At 43.9% G+C, this 16810-nt stretch overlaps 1 protein-coding gene across 1 annotated transcript; it reads left to right on the top strand.

Annotated features, from left to right (window-relative positions):
- Positions 1–2210: 2210 nt before the first annotated feature.
- On the top strand, positions 2211–12270 carry SLC30A1 (solute carrier family 30 member 1). The gene is made up of 2 exons (XM_009096429.4): positions 2211–3032; positions 6425–12270. The coding sequence occupies exons 1-2, from the start codon at positions 2399–2401 to the stop codon at positions 7333–7335; spliced, it is 1545 nt and encodes a 514-aa protein (XP_009094677.2). The 5' UTR covers positions 2211–2398; the 3' UTR covers positions 7336–12270.
- The last annotated feature ends 4540 nt before the right edge of the window (positions 12271–16810 follow it).

The raw sequence follows: 16810 nt of genomic DNA on the forward strand, positions 1-16810 counted from the left end.
TTCAGCATGGTATAACAGGACAAAAAGCTATCCCTGGACATGGCTAAGGATCAACAGGATGCCATCCTCTAATGGAAGGCTGCAGTACACTGACCAGTGGTGTGGAGCAGATCGGGAGGTCTCATGGTGGAGAGACATTAAAAGGAACACAAATGGATCTGGACATCATTTGCATACCAAGAAAGGAGTCCAAAAAACCCTAACTCCCCTCCTTAAATCAGGCAAAGCTCTTGACACAGTTTATAATTAAGTTATTCATCAGGGTTCTACTGATATTGATATCCTGTTTATTTCTCTCAGGAGGGGACTGAGTACTTTTAATCAAGAAAATGATGACACCCCAGTGGCAACCAACTAAAACCCAGTTTCACTAATTCCTGGAGTTGAGCCAATGAGAGACACCAAACTTGCTGTCCTCCCTTCCTTCCTACCTAAATTCCATTGGATTAATAGCAATCCCTGTAAAACGATGACCCACTTTAGCTGCAGGAATTAAAAGAGGTTTGAGCTGTACCAGTTTCTTTGACCCATATATCCTAATTTTGGGCAATTCTTCCTTGTTAACTAATAGCCTTGTGTGGGAGTGAGGACGACACAACACGGCCATGTTGCGTTTCCATGTAATCACCGTTCAGCTTCCCTGTTATTTACTTCTCAGTGGGTGACATTAGGGCATACGGGAAGCCAGGCAGGTGAGGAGAATGTTACAGCAATCTAATGGCTGACTCTCTTTACAATGGCCATTAAAGAGTTCTGTGTGGGCTGCTACCGCTACGTCCAGTGCGTAGCACACCTAGATTTTGACACAAGGAGCAGATTTTTACTCTCACAGAAAACAGGGTTCAGGGTCACAGGTCAGCACAGCAGTGCCCAAGCCAGCTGTGCCATGTGAGGAAGGTTGTGCAAAGGTGAGGGAATGGCACGCATGGACAACAATGTGGTATCCAGGTGTGGGCTCATGGGGGTGCTGCCGAGCCCAGGGGAAGCCTGTCCTGCATAACTGCTCTCAGTTATTCTCATTGGTAACGCTCTCCTTGTGGACACGTGAGTACCTTCTGTCATTTTACTGCCCAAATGAAGTCAGGAACCTTTGCACGGAGCCTGAATCACAATCCCTTTGAAATCTCCAAATACAGGAACAACAATTTGCGTTCTGGCTGGCTCTTCCCTCTCAGGGCACCAGTTCTCCTCCTGCCTCTTGGGCCCACACACAGCTCCACCTCCACAGCTACAGAGCCAGCGCTGCGGCCTCCTCTCACTCCTTCCGCTCATGGAGGATTCTTTCACACTTGTTTTCTTGCTACCGTGTTTCTTGGTTCCCTAGAACACAGTGGGCAAAGTAAGACCTCTGCCTTTTTGTAATTTTGGTGATTTTTTTTTAAAATTTTGTGGTTAGGTTTCTGTGGTTTTTCCAGATGTCTCAAAACACTTGCTTTCCCTTTCCTAACTACAAGCCTAAAATACACTGTCCAGGGACTCACCTTTTAGCATTTACCTATTTTTCCCTATATTACTACAGAACAATTATTATAAAATTGAATAATTAGTATTTATCATTATAGAAATTATTATATGTATATTTTATTAATACGTTATTATATTACATTATACAGCATTTCAAAACTTCAAGCAAAACTTTTCTTCTTTTCTTACAATTTTTTTAGCCGCCCATCAGTTATTAGTGATCGCACTTATCTTCCTGCCCTCAGTGGCAGGAACAGGAAAAGAATGAAACGGACACACCACCCCCCCAAAAGTCACCGAAAAGCGCAAATCACACCCGAAATCCCGGCTCAGGACGCGTGACGTCACAGCTCCCCTCACGCCGGGCCCCGCCCCCTGGCCCGCAGGGGAAGCCCCGCCCCCAGCCGCGCGCCGGGCAGGGGCCGTGTGAAGCGCCCCTTTTGCACGAGTCCCGCTCGCCGCGGGCGGGGCCTGTGGGGGCGGGGCGGGAGGGGAAAGCCGGCGGCATGAGCCAATGGGGATCCGTCATTCCCCAGCGCGTCACGCGTGGCCCCGCCCACTCCCCCGTTTCAGGCGCGGGCGGGCGGAACGGGGAGGCCGCGGCTCACTGGGCGTTACCGGGCGGGGGCGGGGCCCCGCTGTCGCGAGGGCGCGTGGGCCAATGGCGAGCGGGGCCGGGAGCGGGGGCGGGAGGGCACGGCCGGGCGGGCGGGGCGCGTCGGCCAATGGGGCGCGGGCGGGGGCGTGGCCGAGGCGGCGCTCGGGTTCCGTGTGAAAAGAGTGAGGGGGCTCGGGTGCAAAGTTTGCTCGCCCGGCGCCTGCGGAGGGAGCGGCGGCGGCGGCGGCGCGGGGGGAGCGGAGCGGAGCGGCCGGCCGAGCGCTCGGGGCTCCGACCGCCCGCCGCACTCCTCGCGCCCCCGCCGGGGCAGTCGCGATGTGCGGGAGGATGGCGGCGCACGGTCCGGGCGGGCCGCGGTGCTGGCAGAACCGGCGGGCGCGGCTGCTGTGCATGCTGGCTCTCACCTTCCTGTTCTTCGTGGTGGAGGTGGCGGTGAGCCGCGTCACGTCGTCGCTGGCCATGCTCTCAGACTCCTTCCACATGCTCTCCGACGTGATGGCCTTGGTCGTGGCGCTGGTGGCCGTGCGCTTCGCCCAGCGCACCCGCGCCACCAAGAAGAACACGTTCGGGTGGGTGCGGGCCGAGGTGATGGGCGCCCTCGTCAACGCCGTGTTCCTCACTGCCCTCTGCTTCACCATCCTGCTGGAGGCCATCGAGCGCTTCACGGAGCCCCACGAGATCCAGCAGCCGCTGGTGGTCATCGCCGTGGGGGTGGCGGGGCTCATCATCAACCTGCTGGGGCTCTGCCTCTTCAACCACCACGGCGTCGGGGGCCACGGGCACGCCCACGGCCACGGGCACTCGCACGGCAGCCGGCAGCAGCACCCCCGCTGTGGCCCCAAGCCCGAGCAGCCGCCCGGGGACGGGGAGGCTGCGTTGAACCGCGACGAGACCAGCACCTTGGTGGAGAACTCCAGCAGCTCCAACGGAGTCAGCCAGGAGAAGCTGGGTAAGCCCCGCGGGGAAACGCCGCTGCCCCATCCATGCGTAGAAAAGCGGGAGGGGTCCTTTCCCCGAGTAGGGCGGTGGCCTCCTGGTCCCACCTGGTGCGGGCTCTGTCAGGACTCTGTGAGGACCATCTGTCCCCACTCCTGGGAAAGAGGCGAGAAACTTTTCTAGCAGCTCTTGGGGCACATGGCTGTTGCACCTCTTCCTCACGCCTTTCCTTCGGATGCCCTAAGCTGCATGTTTGTCTTGCAGACAGGTCAGAGAGTAAAAGAGTCTTAGGATAAAGCAGTTTGCCCTGGGAAAAAAGTTGGTTCTTCAAGGGAAGGCACATGACAAGCGTTTCTTGCCTAGTGACACGAGCTGTCACAAGACGCTCTCCTAATGCCATCCGAACTGGCCACACATCAAATGGAGCGCGGCTCGGTGCCTCGGTCCCAGCAGCTGGATTGCTCTATTGGGTCGGTTATCAGCTACCTGGAAGCTACTCTCCATCTAAACCAAAGATACCGACGTGTGTTCCACTGCAATAACGTTGTGCTTCTTCATAGCATCAGTATTAATAGGAAGAAGTATTGGAAATTGCCAGTCTGAACCGTGGAAGCCGGAATGTGGAGCATGCTGGTGTCAGGGCACATGTGTGGTGTCTCGGAATAATTTTTGTTTAGCTTTCTAAAGCATGCACCTTCCCACTGACCTGCAAACAGGCATACGTTTAAAATCTTCCCTTCCCAGTTGTGGTTAAACAGTAGGGTAGGAATGGGTAGGAATTTCCAGGGTTATTTCTTAGGGGATCCACAAGCCTGGATAGTTGATTTTGAAGCTGCTTGGTCGAAGCCAAGTACTGCATGCTAGCAGAGTGAACGGTGTGATTGCCACTTCTCTGTTCCTAGGGCATCCTTGTCACCAGAAGGAATGGACTTCAGGCTTTGGAACCAATTTCTCTCCTTCAGCTTCAGGGTGACATCAGCAGACCATTGTTTTAGCTTAAAGGGAGTTTTAATTGATCAGGGTGAACTTTGCTACAGTTTCAGGTTTTCTGTGATCAGAGGTTCCAGTGCACATTTGAGAAACTTAGTTTCTGTTTCTCTGACTCCATGTTGGCTTTGGAAAGACAGGTTTTTCCAGAGGATAGGAAAGTTCCTCTGAATACACTTCACCATCTTCTTGACCATGTAATAAGCTCTTAATGTTGGTTTAGTTCCAGCAAGGTATCCTAATAATTAGTTTCACACAATGTAAAATTCTCTTAACCTTTAGTCTCATACATATATTGGCTTGGAAATGATTCTTTAATGGTGAAAAGTTGTGCTTTTAGCCAAGTTTTGGACTAGTTAGAGAGAAAAGTTATAGCATGGATTAAAATGCATATTGTTGTGAGATAACTTGTCTGGAATGTCTCATGGATGTGCTTCTGGCAATAACAAATAATTTGTTGTGGGTGTTTAGGTGGTAATAGGACATAATTTTGGTCACAGTGAAACTTTGAAATAAGTTTGTATTTCCTTCATTGCCCTGTCATGATTATGTAATGGATGGAGCTACTCATAGTTTGCCTATGAAAAAGTTGCAGGTAGAGGTGATTGGAGGCTTGGAAGAAGATATAAGATGTAGAGATGATGACAAAGGTGGTCTTGTGCCTTCACTGGAAATCACAGAGTGGGGTTTCTTAAGGTGGAAGTGAAAAGTAGGCATAGCCTTAGGGGCTAGTCCTGCACAGGCATTTCTATGGATGCACTTTATGCAAAATAATCAGTTTTTTGTTACATTTCAATGAACATATTTCAAATGGACATGATTTAACCATTTGCCATTTAAAAAAAGGTTAGTTCCAAGTTAGTTCAAGAGCTTTATGGAACTATGTTTTCTGTTACCCACTCATATAGATAGCTGTACTGACTTTTCAGTTCTCCATTATTCCAAGTACTTGGTACAAAGTAGAGCATTCTTCTTTCCTTGCTCTCATCGTGGACCTTGAGGTCTGAACTCTGTGACCTGAGATATTTCCCTGTAATGTATTTACTTCTCTGGAAAGTTACAGGTCCCATGTTCCATAACTCCTAGGGGTAGTGTGGAAAATGTAGCTGGAGCTTCAGGGCAGATATGTACTGGGTGAGGTAATGAGCTGGGGCTTGGAACTCAGCCTTGGTAGGAGCCCACTCCCTCTTTGGAGAGGAGAGGACCTGAGCGCACTCTGCAACTGCAGAATCACAGCCACAAGGGCAGAGCAGCAGAAGCTGCACGTCTTGTTAATGTTTACAAAGCTCTAAACTCAATAACCTCAGGAGCAGTAAGGGCTCCTTATTCCAGTTTGTCGGGCCAGGGGCCAGTCCCTGTTGCTTTTCTTTACCACTGGAAGTAGCCAAAGAAGAACTTTTGAAGAAAAGCAGGAGGTTAATCATGTACAGTTCTCTCCAGTTTGAACATTGGAAGATTGTTTTCTTTCGGAAAGGATTCTTCTTTGTAATGATGTTTGTGTTTATTCCCATGTAGCTGGCTAGTGGTGTTGGAGTGATAAATATTGCAGACAGTTGTGACAAAGGAGGGCACTAAAATGTTAATTTATGTACAGTCCATGACATATGACTTTGGACATCAGAAGCTGTATGTCACTTGCATAAAAAATATAATTTTACTATTTATTTATTTATTCTGAAATATAAATAACAGTAGTTCATATCCTCAAACTTTCAATGATAATTTACACCGTCCTATAGTCAATTCTGCTGGTAAATTCTGTGTTTCAGACCTAAAATTTCAGCTGATTGTATCTCATGGTCCTGCTAACTCCATGCACCATCTTGGAAGAACTTCCTTTTCCTTGAATTCAGAAGTCTCTTGAAAAGGCATTTGTAAACCTGAAAAGAAGCTACTACACAGCTGTATCACACAGCTTTTGAGCTTCTAGCTTCAAATTTTAATATGAAATAGCAATGCAGTCCTATGGTTAAAGATGGATTTTAGCAATGTGATCAGTCTATTGGTGTTTCAAAAGAAGGAGCAAATATACCTAACTAAGCTACTTAAACCAGCTTTTTTACATACCGTCTGCATTTTGTTTAGGAAACAAGTAGTGAAAAGGCAAATGGTTATACAGCTGGAAAGGTGAAAGTAGTTTTTCAGTACAGTAATTAAAATGTGGTTGTCTTCATTCAGTGCCACTCTACGTCTTTAATCTCCATGTAGAAACAGTTGCCTTCTAGATTATTTAGATCACTCTTTGGGAAAACTGAGTTTTCCTCAGCCAGAGAAGATGTTGCTAAGTGTGTAGGTTGAGTTGCTTTTCAGTTTCATACTCAGTGTGCCATGCTTACCGTTGGATATGATTTTATAAGGAATTACAGTAGCATGTTGTATTATTGCTTGTGCCTAACTGTTTTATTGTTTTCTTGTCAGGTGATGTGAAAGATGACATGAGTGACGTACAAGTGAATGGGAATGCTGGCCATTATCCTCTGGATGAAGAGGAAGTTGAAGAAGACTCTAGTGCACAACTTAACATGCGTGGAGTTTTTCTGCATGTTTTTGGAGATGCCTTAGGTTCAGTAATTGTGGTAGTGAATGCCTTGCTCTTCTATGGCTTGTGGAATCCATGCCCTGAAGACGGGCCTTGCTATAATCCATGTGTCAATGATCATTGCATGGAAAATGCTACTTTTTTCCGAGCACTTGGCAGCACTAACAATTCAGAGCAAGAGAGCATTACGGTGGCTGGTCCTTGCTGGTTGCTATATTTAGATCCTGTCCTCTGTTTGATTATGGTCTGTATACTCCTTTACACAACTTACCCGTTACTTAGGGAGTCAGCCCTCATCCTTCTACAGACTGTTCCCAAACAAATAGACGTCCATTCTTTGAACTCAAAGTTACGTACCCTCGAAGGAGTCGAAGCAATCCATGAATTACACATTTGGCAGCTAGCAGGCAGCAGGATCATTGGCACTGCTCACATCAAGTGTCCTGACCCTTCCACGTACATGATGGTGGCCAAGCGCATCAAAGAGATCTTTCACGACGAAGGGATTCATGCAACTACCATTCAGCCCGAGTTTGCCAGCGTTGGCTCTGAGTCAGGGAGAGGGAAATGCGAGTTTCCATGCAGGACTCAGTGTGCTTTGAAGCAGTGTTGCGGAGCAGGAGAAGCTAGTACTGCAAAGAAGACAGAAAAATCGTCATCACTTAGTATTTCTTGTTCAGAAGTTGTCATTGAATTTCCGAAAACGAGGAGGACTAAGTCAGAGAGCATCCCTTCAGTGAAGCTGGAAGCCAACACCGATCAAAATGAGCAGTTTGAGTCATCTTTGTAACCCCCTGAAGGGTGCTACCTGAGTTGTGGAGACTTTGTCAACAGCTGTGTTGCAAGAGGAAGAGACAGACGTTTGAGATGCAATTTTGCCAAATAGTGTAATTGCTGAAGTCCTTGTTCTTGTCATATTGCTAAATATAGAATGCTTGTTTTAAAGAATATAATGTCACTGTCATGATACAATGCGTTTGTGTTGACTTTGTTTGAGACAGACAGAAAGTGCATCCATCTGTAACACTTCAGAAAACCAGTTTCAACATTTCAGCAGAGACACTTTTTGCTGTGCTTCAAATTAAGACACTTTTTTCCAGTGAAAAGGTATTTGAGGGATTAGCATGTAGGAACTCAATTTGTGTTACAGATTTCTTGGACCTACTTTTTCCTTAAATATTTGATTTGTAGATACCTTAATATATTGTTTATTTAGAAGCCCTAAGAAAACCAAAGTTCATAGAACATTTTTAAATATATAACTACTAAAAACTGGAAACCACTTTGCAGTTTCACATATTTTTCTTAAAGCTATCTAATAATAATAAAAATTGTGAAGGCTTTTCTAGTGAATTTATGGCACAGCATATTTTAAAGACAACATCATGTGATTGTCAGAAATTGTCCCCTCTTCTTCTGGTAAGGTAGCTAGGTAATTGAAAACAACAGATGTGAAAGGTTTTTTTCTGTCAGAATGGCAGTTCAAGCTACTGTATACTGCTCTGTGATCCAGACATGAGCTTGGTTGATAAAGTAACACAGACTTCTATGTTTTATGGATTTTCTGCTGTTTTCTCTTACTTCCAAGTTGTGTCTGGTCCTGAAAGTCTTTGAGGTTTAAGGTACCCTTCCTTGACTCAACAGTGCTATGAAAAAATATTTAGCTGATGCTGAGTTTAATAAGATAAAATAATTAGTTCTGTCAATAAGTGCTCTGTTGGGGAAGGTCTGCCAAGCACTGACAGTATAATTCCTGCTTTCAAGCACAGACAGCAGCTCCCCAAAAATAATGGTGCATTTTGCTTGTAGCTGAGTGTGTCTGTAAACACTTGCAGTGACTTCAGTCCTTGTCCCCCACCATGTCCTTAGGAGCCCTCCACTGACTTTTGAGGAAATGGTGCAGGGATCACTGTATTTCACACTTCGAGATGCTTATGTATCATATAATTTACTTACTCAGTATCTGAATCTATGGTTTAAAATCTTGACTCAGTTAATTGACAACTGGCTCTAAAGAAGCTGTTACAGTGTGCTGCCAACTTACACCTTAGGAAAGGAGAAACTGCTCTGTGGACTCTGCGAATCTGGCAGAGATGAGATGAGAGTTGAAAGATAGAGCACACAAGAAATCTAAAACCCTGGCCCTTTTGATCCACTCTCATGTCATGTATGGGAACTAATGTCTCGTGATTAACGGATTGCTCCTGTGTACAAAACTGGAAAACGACTCAGATCTTCCATTCTTTGCTCTATGACTCTGGACACGATAAACACTTTGCCTCAGTTTCCCTGTCTTCAAATGGGGATAATACCTACCTCACAGGGGTGTCGTGAGGCTTAACTATTGTGTGAAGAGCTCTGAGATCTGTTACTGGAAGGCACTGGAAAGAGGATAAGATACTAGATTACCTGGCATTTGCTCCTCCTACAAATGTATTGCAATACCTAGGCACAACCAGAGGGAACTGAGGATAGTTTTGGCCTTACGAAATACTTTGATGCTGTGGTTTTCAGGTTTTTAACAGTATTTAAATAGAGATTTTTTAAAAAGAATGTTTTGTTAGTGAAGGGAATGTAGCTTTGCCTCCAGATACAGAACACCTCCCTAGTTTGCATTTCTAATTTGTGTCTTGCATCATAATTGCTTCTAAATAGTACAAAAAATAGTCCTGCTGCTCATCGGACCTGGATTGGCCAAGTCACGTCAGTAGTCTTACCCAAGCTCTCAGCAGAGCATTGCAGTCAACTCTCGATTATCCAAGGGTGGATGACAGTGTTGTGCATTACCTGTGCAGTGTGCGGGGCCAGTACCAGCCCCCGCCTCTGGCCAGGCGCTGTGTGCCAAAGCACGGGAAAGCTGGAGGTGCTGGCTCTGCTTCCGGGGAGCCCCATCTCAGGCTGCATTGCTGGGGTGCAGCACAGCACTGCCCGGGGGTTTTGCCTCTTGGCTGCTCAGATGCATCTGCAGGAAGCTGTGGGCTGTGGATGGGTGGGCTCTTTTTTGTGCTGGCTTGGGATGTTGGTGCTTCGCAGCCACCAGCATTGCTCACCTTTTTCTGTGTTTATGCTTGTTGTATAGTCTCATAAACTAACTTAAATGTGTTAATATAGTATTTATATATGTTTTTGTTTTTTCTGAATGACCTTAACTCTTTTTTCTGTTACCTGTATATGATCTAGAGTTGACTGTTAAATGAGATCTTGTATGAGACTACATTTGCTGAGTATGCTACCACTGCTACTATACTACAGAGTATTAACCAAGTAAATTTTGAAATGAACAAAGTACTATTTTTTTTAAATGTGTATCCTTGCTTTCTATGGTAAACTTTCACTAATTATTTTCATCACTAGCTTAAAATATGTCTCAGTCGTTAGTATGAATTGTTGAGCTTCTGCCATATATCACTAACGCACCATAGAATTACTGTTCTTTAGTTTATTTTTAAAAATATCAACAAATCTAACCATGGTAGCACTGAGAAGTCTGATTAACTTCTTTCCTGTTGCTCTTATAAAAAGAGGGCAACTGGTAAGTCATAACAATTACCATCATTGGTTAATAGTCTCAGTAAATGCATCTGAATAGAGGGAGTTGTAGTCACTAATTCCATTTTAAACTATTTAATCTCTTTTTTTTTTTTGTGCCAGAAGTCATATTTTTCTATTTCTGTGTCCATTGCAGGCAATGGCTAACTAAAAAGACAAAAAGCTCTCCCCCTTGTTATTTTAAGTATCAGGACAGGATGCAGAGGTGACAGTGATGATGGTGATGATGATGGGGGCAGGAGGGGGAGTTGCATGGCCTCTGTCATGTGCCCTGTTGCACGTGCAGCACCAGCTGGTGTTACCAGGGCCCTTTAGTCTCCTTAGCCCTTGATGATAAATTCCCTGAAAGCATAGAGTGAGGTCAACGTGGTGGCTGTGCAGCAGCAGGAACACAATTTCTCCATTCTGGCTGTAGGAGACCTGACTGTAGCCCACTAGCTTGTGAAATAGCTTGATTTTTTTTCAACTTGATCTGTCTGGGGTTATACAGACTTGATTTGTTCTGAAGATCACAGTTTAAGAATACTGAGAGCATTCAAAAGCACTGCACAGTCTCTCTTAATTTTTTTTTTTTTTCTACAAAGCATGAAACTAGTGAATCTCATGTAAGTGAACACTGCAGTGGTGGGGAGCTAATTGTATTGTGTATCACATTCCTGAATTTTTAAAATAAAAAAAATTATGGAACACTGATTTTAAGCAAAAATTAGTTTGTATTTCAGTGTCTGGAAAGTTGAGGGCCTCTGATTAAGTGTGTCAGAGATGTCAACAAACAAACATCACCAGATGAAATATTTTACTACACGTCTCATCCAGGAACATGCTATTTTAGAATCACTTCCTAGATTATATCTGCACCTAAGGTGAGGTGCAGAACGAATTCAGACACTAAGTGGGCTAGCCACAGTACCGTCAGTCTTCCTTTTTAGCAGAGTAAATTTTTCCTGTGGACCCCCTAATAATTGTAGCTCATTTGCTTTCAACACCCAGTGTGGGCTTTGGTAATGTCTAGTTGCCACATCGCAGTGTGCGGTATGGACATACACGGAGTTATGTAAGAGAACCAGCCCCAGCTTGTGACTCCCCAAAAGTCATGGCAAGGGCTCAGTCCTGAAAATTTCTCTATTCTTAAATAGTTTCATCAGGCTGACAAGTACTTACTTGTACACCAGCTATTACTTGTGGGACTGAGTCCAAAGCTTCTGCCAGCATAGCCTAGCTTTTAAAGAAAAAAGTACCTAGATTTTATTGATGTATTAAAATCAGGACTGCTATGTGTTTCTAAATTTGCTGTAGAAATACTGTCAGTTTGGTGTAATTCCAGAATTTATTCCTCTTCCCCATTCTCTAAAAAGAAAGGGAAAAAAGCCCACTGAGTGTCCTAAGACTTGTTAGCAAGTTTAGCTAAACGGACATTGTTAGCTTCTGAAATCGTGCAATCTGAATTTATTAAACACTGCTTGGTGGAGTTTGGGGAGGAGGGATAAAGATTCTTGCCATTCTCCTTCCCCTGCCCCCTGCTTTGACTACACTTTCTAATCTCTTCAGCTATGGAGAGACCAGGAGGGATGGAGGGGGTGAATTTTGTGACTAGATGTTCTGAGTTCCACGTGGAGGGAATGGGAAATACTGCTAACTATATTTAAAAGCATATAAATATGCTCTGACTATTTTAGCTCCATAGCATAGCATCAGTTACACCCTTTTTAGGTATGCATTTAAGTGGTTCAGGTCCACAGTATCTTTGGCTTTTCCTTTCTCTGCTAGGCAGAAAGAGGTGGATGCTCCATTTGCCTGAGCTAAAGCCAGAGTTGACAATTTTCCAAATCAAATGTAGCTTTGCTGATAACAGAAGGTCTGATTATTCCTTGTGACCTTTGCTTTGTGTGGTTAGCTGCCTGTGAGGTACAGCACCATGTTTTAGCAGGCTCACATTTATATTTTTTGCACTCACTGTGTTGTCTAACTAGTTGAAAAGCAAAACCACAAAGCTGAAAAATATCTTTCATCTGTATGTCTCCAAAAAGCACATGGGATTAATTTGGCTTCCTTTTTTTTTCATGTCCTGGATCCTGTTTCTGAAGAATGTTAAAATATAATTGGCATAGCTTGTTCATTGATGACATTTCTTTTTGCCTTCTTTTAAAATAAAGAATAATCTTCCTTTTTTTTTCTATTTCTTTTTCTTTTCTTTTTTTGTTTTTGTTTTCATTTTTAAGTATTAAAGTGCTGAGAAAATAAATGGAGCTCTTGACTATCAAATACATTTTAGTTGGGATTTCTTTCTCAGATCAGCTCCCAGAAAGGAATCTAACTAGTAGAAATACACATTCACTATCTCCCAGAACATTAAAAAGAGATGAAAAGAGCACAAATAGAGGAGGTGGAGGTTAGTGAATGGTTTTAAAGTCTTGGCCTCCAACTGTCTGGGTTCCAGGTGCAATTAAAAGAATAGTTGCTCAGTTCAAGTATGGTGAAGAGTTAATTATGCAAAAGGCATTTTTTTAATCTCAAATGAAAACAGCTTTTGAAAATAATGAAAAAATCATCTTGACCTGTTATTTGGCCATGGTTAAATATCTGACATAAGGGTCAATAACATAGGCTTCCTAACAGGACTCTATACTGTTCTTTCAATGTCTTTGGAAGAAATGCGCTTTAGAGAAGAAGATGCTTTGGTGCTTTTCAGTTTCATTTGTTTCAACTCAGAAAAACTACAGTTTGCACAGTTTTTTGGGAGAAAAGGACTGACTGCAGATGTCAGCACTAGTACTGAGGAGGGCAGGATGGTGACCAATACCTGCCTTGAGCTGTTAATAAGCTTGCAGTGATGAGTTCATTTTGGAGCCCTTCAGCAGCTCCTTTTTTTGCTTCAAGAGGGAAAGTGATTGCACATTATTAGTTATATGTGCAGGAGGGTATGTTTGGTTGTGCTGTAAACACTGCATGTGAGCTTGAGTTTTGCTGTTTTCCAAAGCTGCTTCTACCTCTCCATGAAATGATGTGATTTAAACTTACACTGAACATCCTTTATGAGACATGCTGGTGTGAGAATTTTAAATAGCAGGAAAGGAAGCTTCAGGTCTGTAGCTTACTTTTGCTACACATACCTTCCTCCATGCCATTCCTAGACCTCCTACTGCAGATAGTTGCCTGACCACAAGGACCACCTGATCCAGCTCCCAGAACAACTCCTTGCTGCTTTTCCATTGGAGGAGCTATTGCCACAGGAGAAGGGTGGGATGGGAGTGTCTGACTCCAGGCAGACAAGCATTTTCAGCGGGCACCTTCTCAGGCTGATCTGTGCTAGCATCCCAAACCTGGCATGAAAGCGTTGCCACTGGGACTTTGGCTTGCATTTATATATATTTGTGGTTTGGTTTATCCTTTTTTTTTTTTTTTTTTTGACAATCAACACAAACCTTAAAGTATTGCTGAGACCAAATGTCAATCCCGACCCCCCGTCACCCAAGCTCTGTTTCTAGTTACAGCATTGGTCGGCTTCCCAGCATTTTCCTCCTGCACCAGCTCCTGCAGCTAAGAATAGCCCTGGTGATGCTGTGGAACAGGATGTGCAACCTGCTGGGCTTCCTGCATTTGTGCTTTTGTTGCTGGCCTGGGCTGAAGCCTGTCCTCATCTTCCCCTGGACTCACTGTGTGAATCTGTTAGATTTAATTTCTTGGATTAGGTTTGCTGTGGGTTGGCCCACACATGTTCCAGTTGCCCATATTCTGTGCTATAGGCAACTGCATTCTGCAGTATAGGCAAGACCTCAGCCGAGGGAGATATTCACTTGCTGCCAGTCTTCTGTGCTTCAGAGTGTGTCTGCTGAGTGTAAGTGGATGCTGCTGGCCTGCTGCAGACCTGGCTTCAAGCTTCACTGTTTGGTTTGATGTTACCATGTGATCCCTGTAGCTGAGGGTGCAGAGTACAGCACGGGGAGTCTGCAGGTAACTGGGTCACTGCTGCTCACCTGAGCTAGGTGCTCATACCCTACTTCAGGAGCAAACAACACTCTCACAGATAAACACTGCACATATTGCTATACCCTCAAGATTTTTTAATGAGACAGCACTGACTGGAGACTCAGTCCATGGTTCTATCCTCTGCTGCCATGGGCTCTCTCCCAGTCAGTTGCATTCAAGCACATTTTTCCTTGAGAAAGGGATTATGTGAATTAGCAAAATTCAGGTGATGATTTTCACTTGTATTTTTGTGGGCATGTGGGAAGGTTCTGACCCAAATGGATGGGGCTGATTGTGCATGCTTCCAGCTGAGTGTTGGGAAGGGTTGGGCTTAAGTACTAGGTAAAATCTAGGCTCAGGTAATTCATCCTAAATACCCATAATGGCAGAGGTCTTAGGTTTCTGTGTCATCATAGTTTGAAGCGATTTTCTCTTCACATTGCTGTTCAAAAAGAAAAAAGGAAAGAACTATGTTTAATTATCAGAAAAATTATTATCCAGCCTTGGTAGATGTGTTTCCAGTTTGTTGAAAACCTCCCTGCATGCAGCAGCAGCACAGTAGAGACACCGACAAGTTAGTCGGCAAGTTATTGCTAAAAAGGAGGTGTTTGGTACATATGCTTGAGCTTGGAAGTGGAATGACACTTGGCACCATAATGTCCCAGTTATCTTTTTCTGAAGGAGTAGGAAAACTGCAGAACTAAATATTGAGTCAAGCTGCGTGGGCAGAGCTCCTGTGTCAGAGCTGCACTGACGTCACAGCCGCAGCGTGACATCACGGGCTGCATATGAAGAGCCCAGAGCACCACCCAAGCCCTGTGTGCTATCGAAAACCTCAGTAACATTTACTGAAAACTTACATGAGTTTTTTATCCCTTTTTCCATTCCCTTAATTCTGAGAAGTTTTGCCCCACAGCTAAGGGGAGAGTATGTAGCTCAACTGCCTTGCAACACTGTGTGCTGCTCTGAAAAAAAGGCGCCATTGAACCCAGAGTTTGAACTCCACTGCACTTGGTGTGCCCTTTCTAAAAGTATCTACAAAAACAAGGTGATGTCAAAACAATGTTTCTCTACTGAAAGCTGGGGAGATACTCAAGTCTACAACTTCTGCAGTAGCTTTTTGTGATGCTCTTATTTGCTGTCCTCTGCCAAGAGAGTAACCGGAGTTACGATTACTGCATGTGCATGCAATAATCAACGTGGCATGGAAAAACAGTAGGGCAGACACTGGAGTTCTTTAGATTTTCTCCTTAATAATAGAAAATGTGATCTATGAGATTTTTGCCAAAACTTCTTTCATCTCTGATAGTATCAAAAAGACAGGTCACTTCTCCCATTGTGGTCTCTCTGGTTAGTAGGAAGCAAATTAAATTATGGCATCAATGGAGTGTGTGTGGGTTTTGATTTTGGAGTGGTTATATTTTCCCCCTCCTGCAGCTGCTTTAATGAGGGTAATGGTTTTATTTGGTTTTCCTCTATAGCTCTGCAGTGCTTAACAGCTTGTTACCGAGGGACCTACACCTGGAGTGCATGGAAATCCAAGTTAGTGAAAGACATGGAAAAACATGTTTAAACAGATCACAGCTGAAGCTGAGACCTTAATCTTTCTGAGACAGAAGGTAGCCAGCACAGGCTCAGCTGTGCCATCAGGAAAGGTTAGTGTGAAGTACCAAGCTTAGCTCACTGCTAGAGAAATGGTGCAGAAAATCAGGTAACAGCAGTTTAGTTTCACACCCGAGCATATGAGGAGTAGCCTCTCTCTGCAAGAGACTGCAGCTTGGCAAAAATAATGTCTTTGCATGGGGGTTTGCTGCTGGCAGTGGCTGAAATCCTGAAAGTACAGAATTTCTCCAAATGACTTAAGGTAAAGTCAGATATGGAGGGTTCTTATGCAATGTGAGAGTTCCCCTTTCGAAACAGTGGTGTGGAGAGAAAAAGTCATTGGTCTGGGCTAGGACAAAAATTAAACAAGATAAACAAGGATGGACTGCTGCCATCTTCCCCTTCCCCTTTATCTCTAAACCTTAACCTTAAACTGCAAACTTGAGGTTAATGCAGTGCGGTGTGTCTGTAACTGCTGAAACCAGCTATGTTTTAATAGATCTGACTTATTTCGATGATGATGAAGGTTTTAAAGTTCCTCTAGGTTACAGAAATATTTCTATGCTTTTAAAGTTCAAATGAAAGTGTTTTTTAATATTACTAAGAATATTTTCAAATTAAATAATTAATTCTCTTGATAAAACATTTAATTATTTACTTATTCTGTGTCCTTGTTTCTAATCCACAGAACACAGAAATAAAATTTATTTTCAAAAACCTGTACAATTTTTGCTAACATATTATTTTTCTTTAATATCAGCTAAAAAGAGAGGAAGTGTCAGCTCATAAAAAGTGGAGCTAACCACACAATTTTGGTAGCAGATCACTTGCCACTAACAAGTTCTTCAGCACTTTGCAGAGCTCTGAGTAGCTGAAGAATGTGGGACCACAGCAATAAATTGGGATGGAAAAATATTTGCTTGAACTTCACGAAGAAGAAGCTGCTTTAGTGATACATAAAAAATGTATCTGTTCCTGAGTTGCATTTTGGCCTGTACTATACATAGCATTCTGAAAAACTAATCCTTCAAGATGCTGGTGATGTGATGGTGACTTTATTCCATAAATACCAGATTAGATCCTGTATGATTTATCCAGCCAGTTAAAGTATGGCAGGGGAGGAGTGGAGAGCATGATAGATGCAATTT

Source organism: Serinus canaria, chromosome 3 (assembly GCF_022539315.1).
Source record: "Serinus canaria isolate serCan28SL12 chromosome 3, serCan2020, whole genome shotgun sequence".
In the NCBI taxonomy this organism is placed as follows: Eukaryota; Metazoa; Chordata; class Aves; order Passeriformes; family Fringillidae; genus Serinus; species Serinus canaria.

Excerpts from the sequence above, each read along its gene's own strand:
- SLC30A1 (XM_009096429.4), top strand. The coding sequence starts at position 2,399 with ATGTGCGGGAGGATGGCGGCGCACGGTCCGGGCGGGCCGCGGTGCTGG. Across the intron at positions 3,033-6,424 it reads AGTCAGCCAGGAGAAGCTGG|GTGATGTGAAAGATGACATG; the intron begins GTAAGCCCCGCG and ends TTTTCTTGTCAG.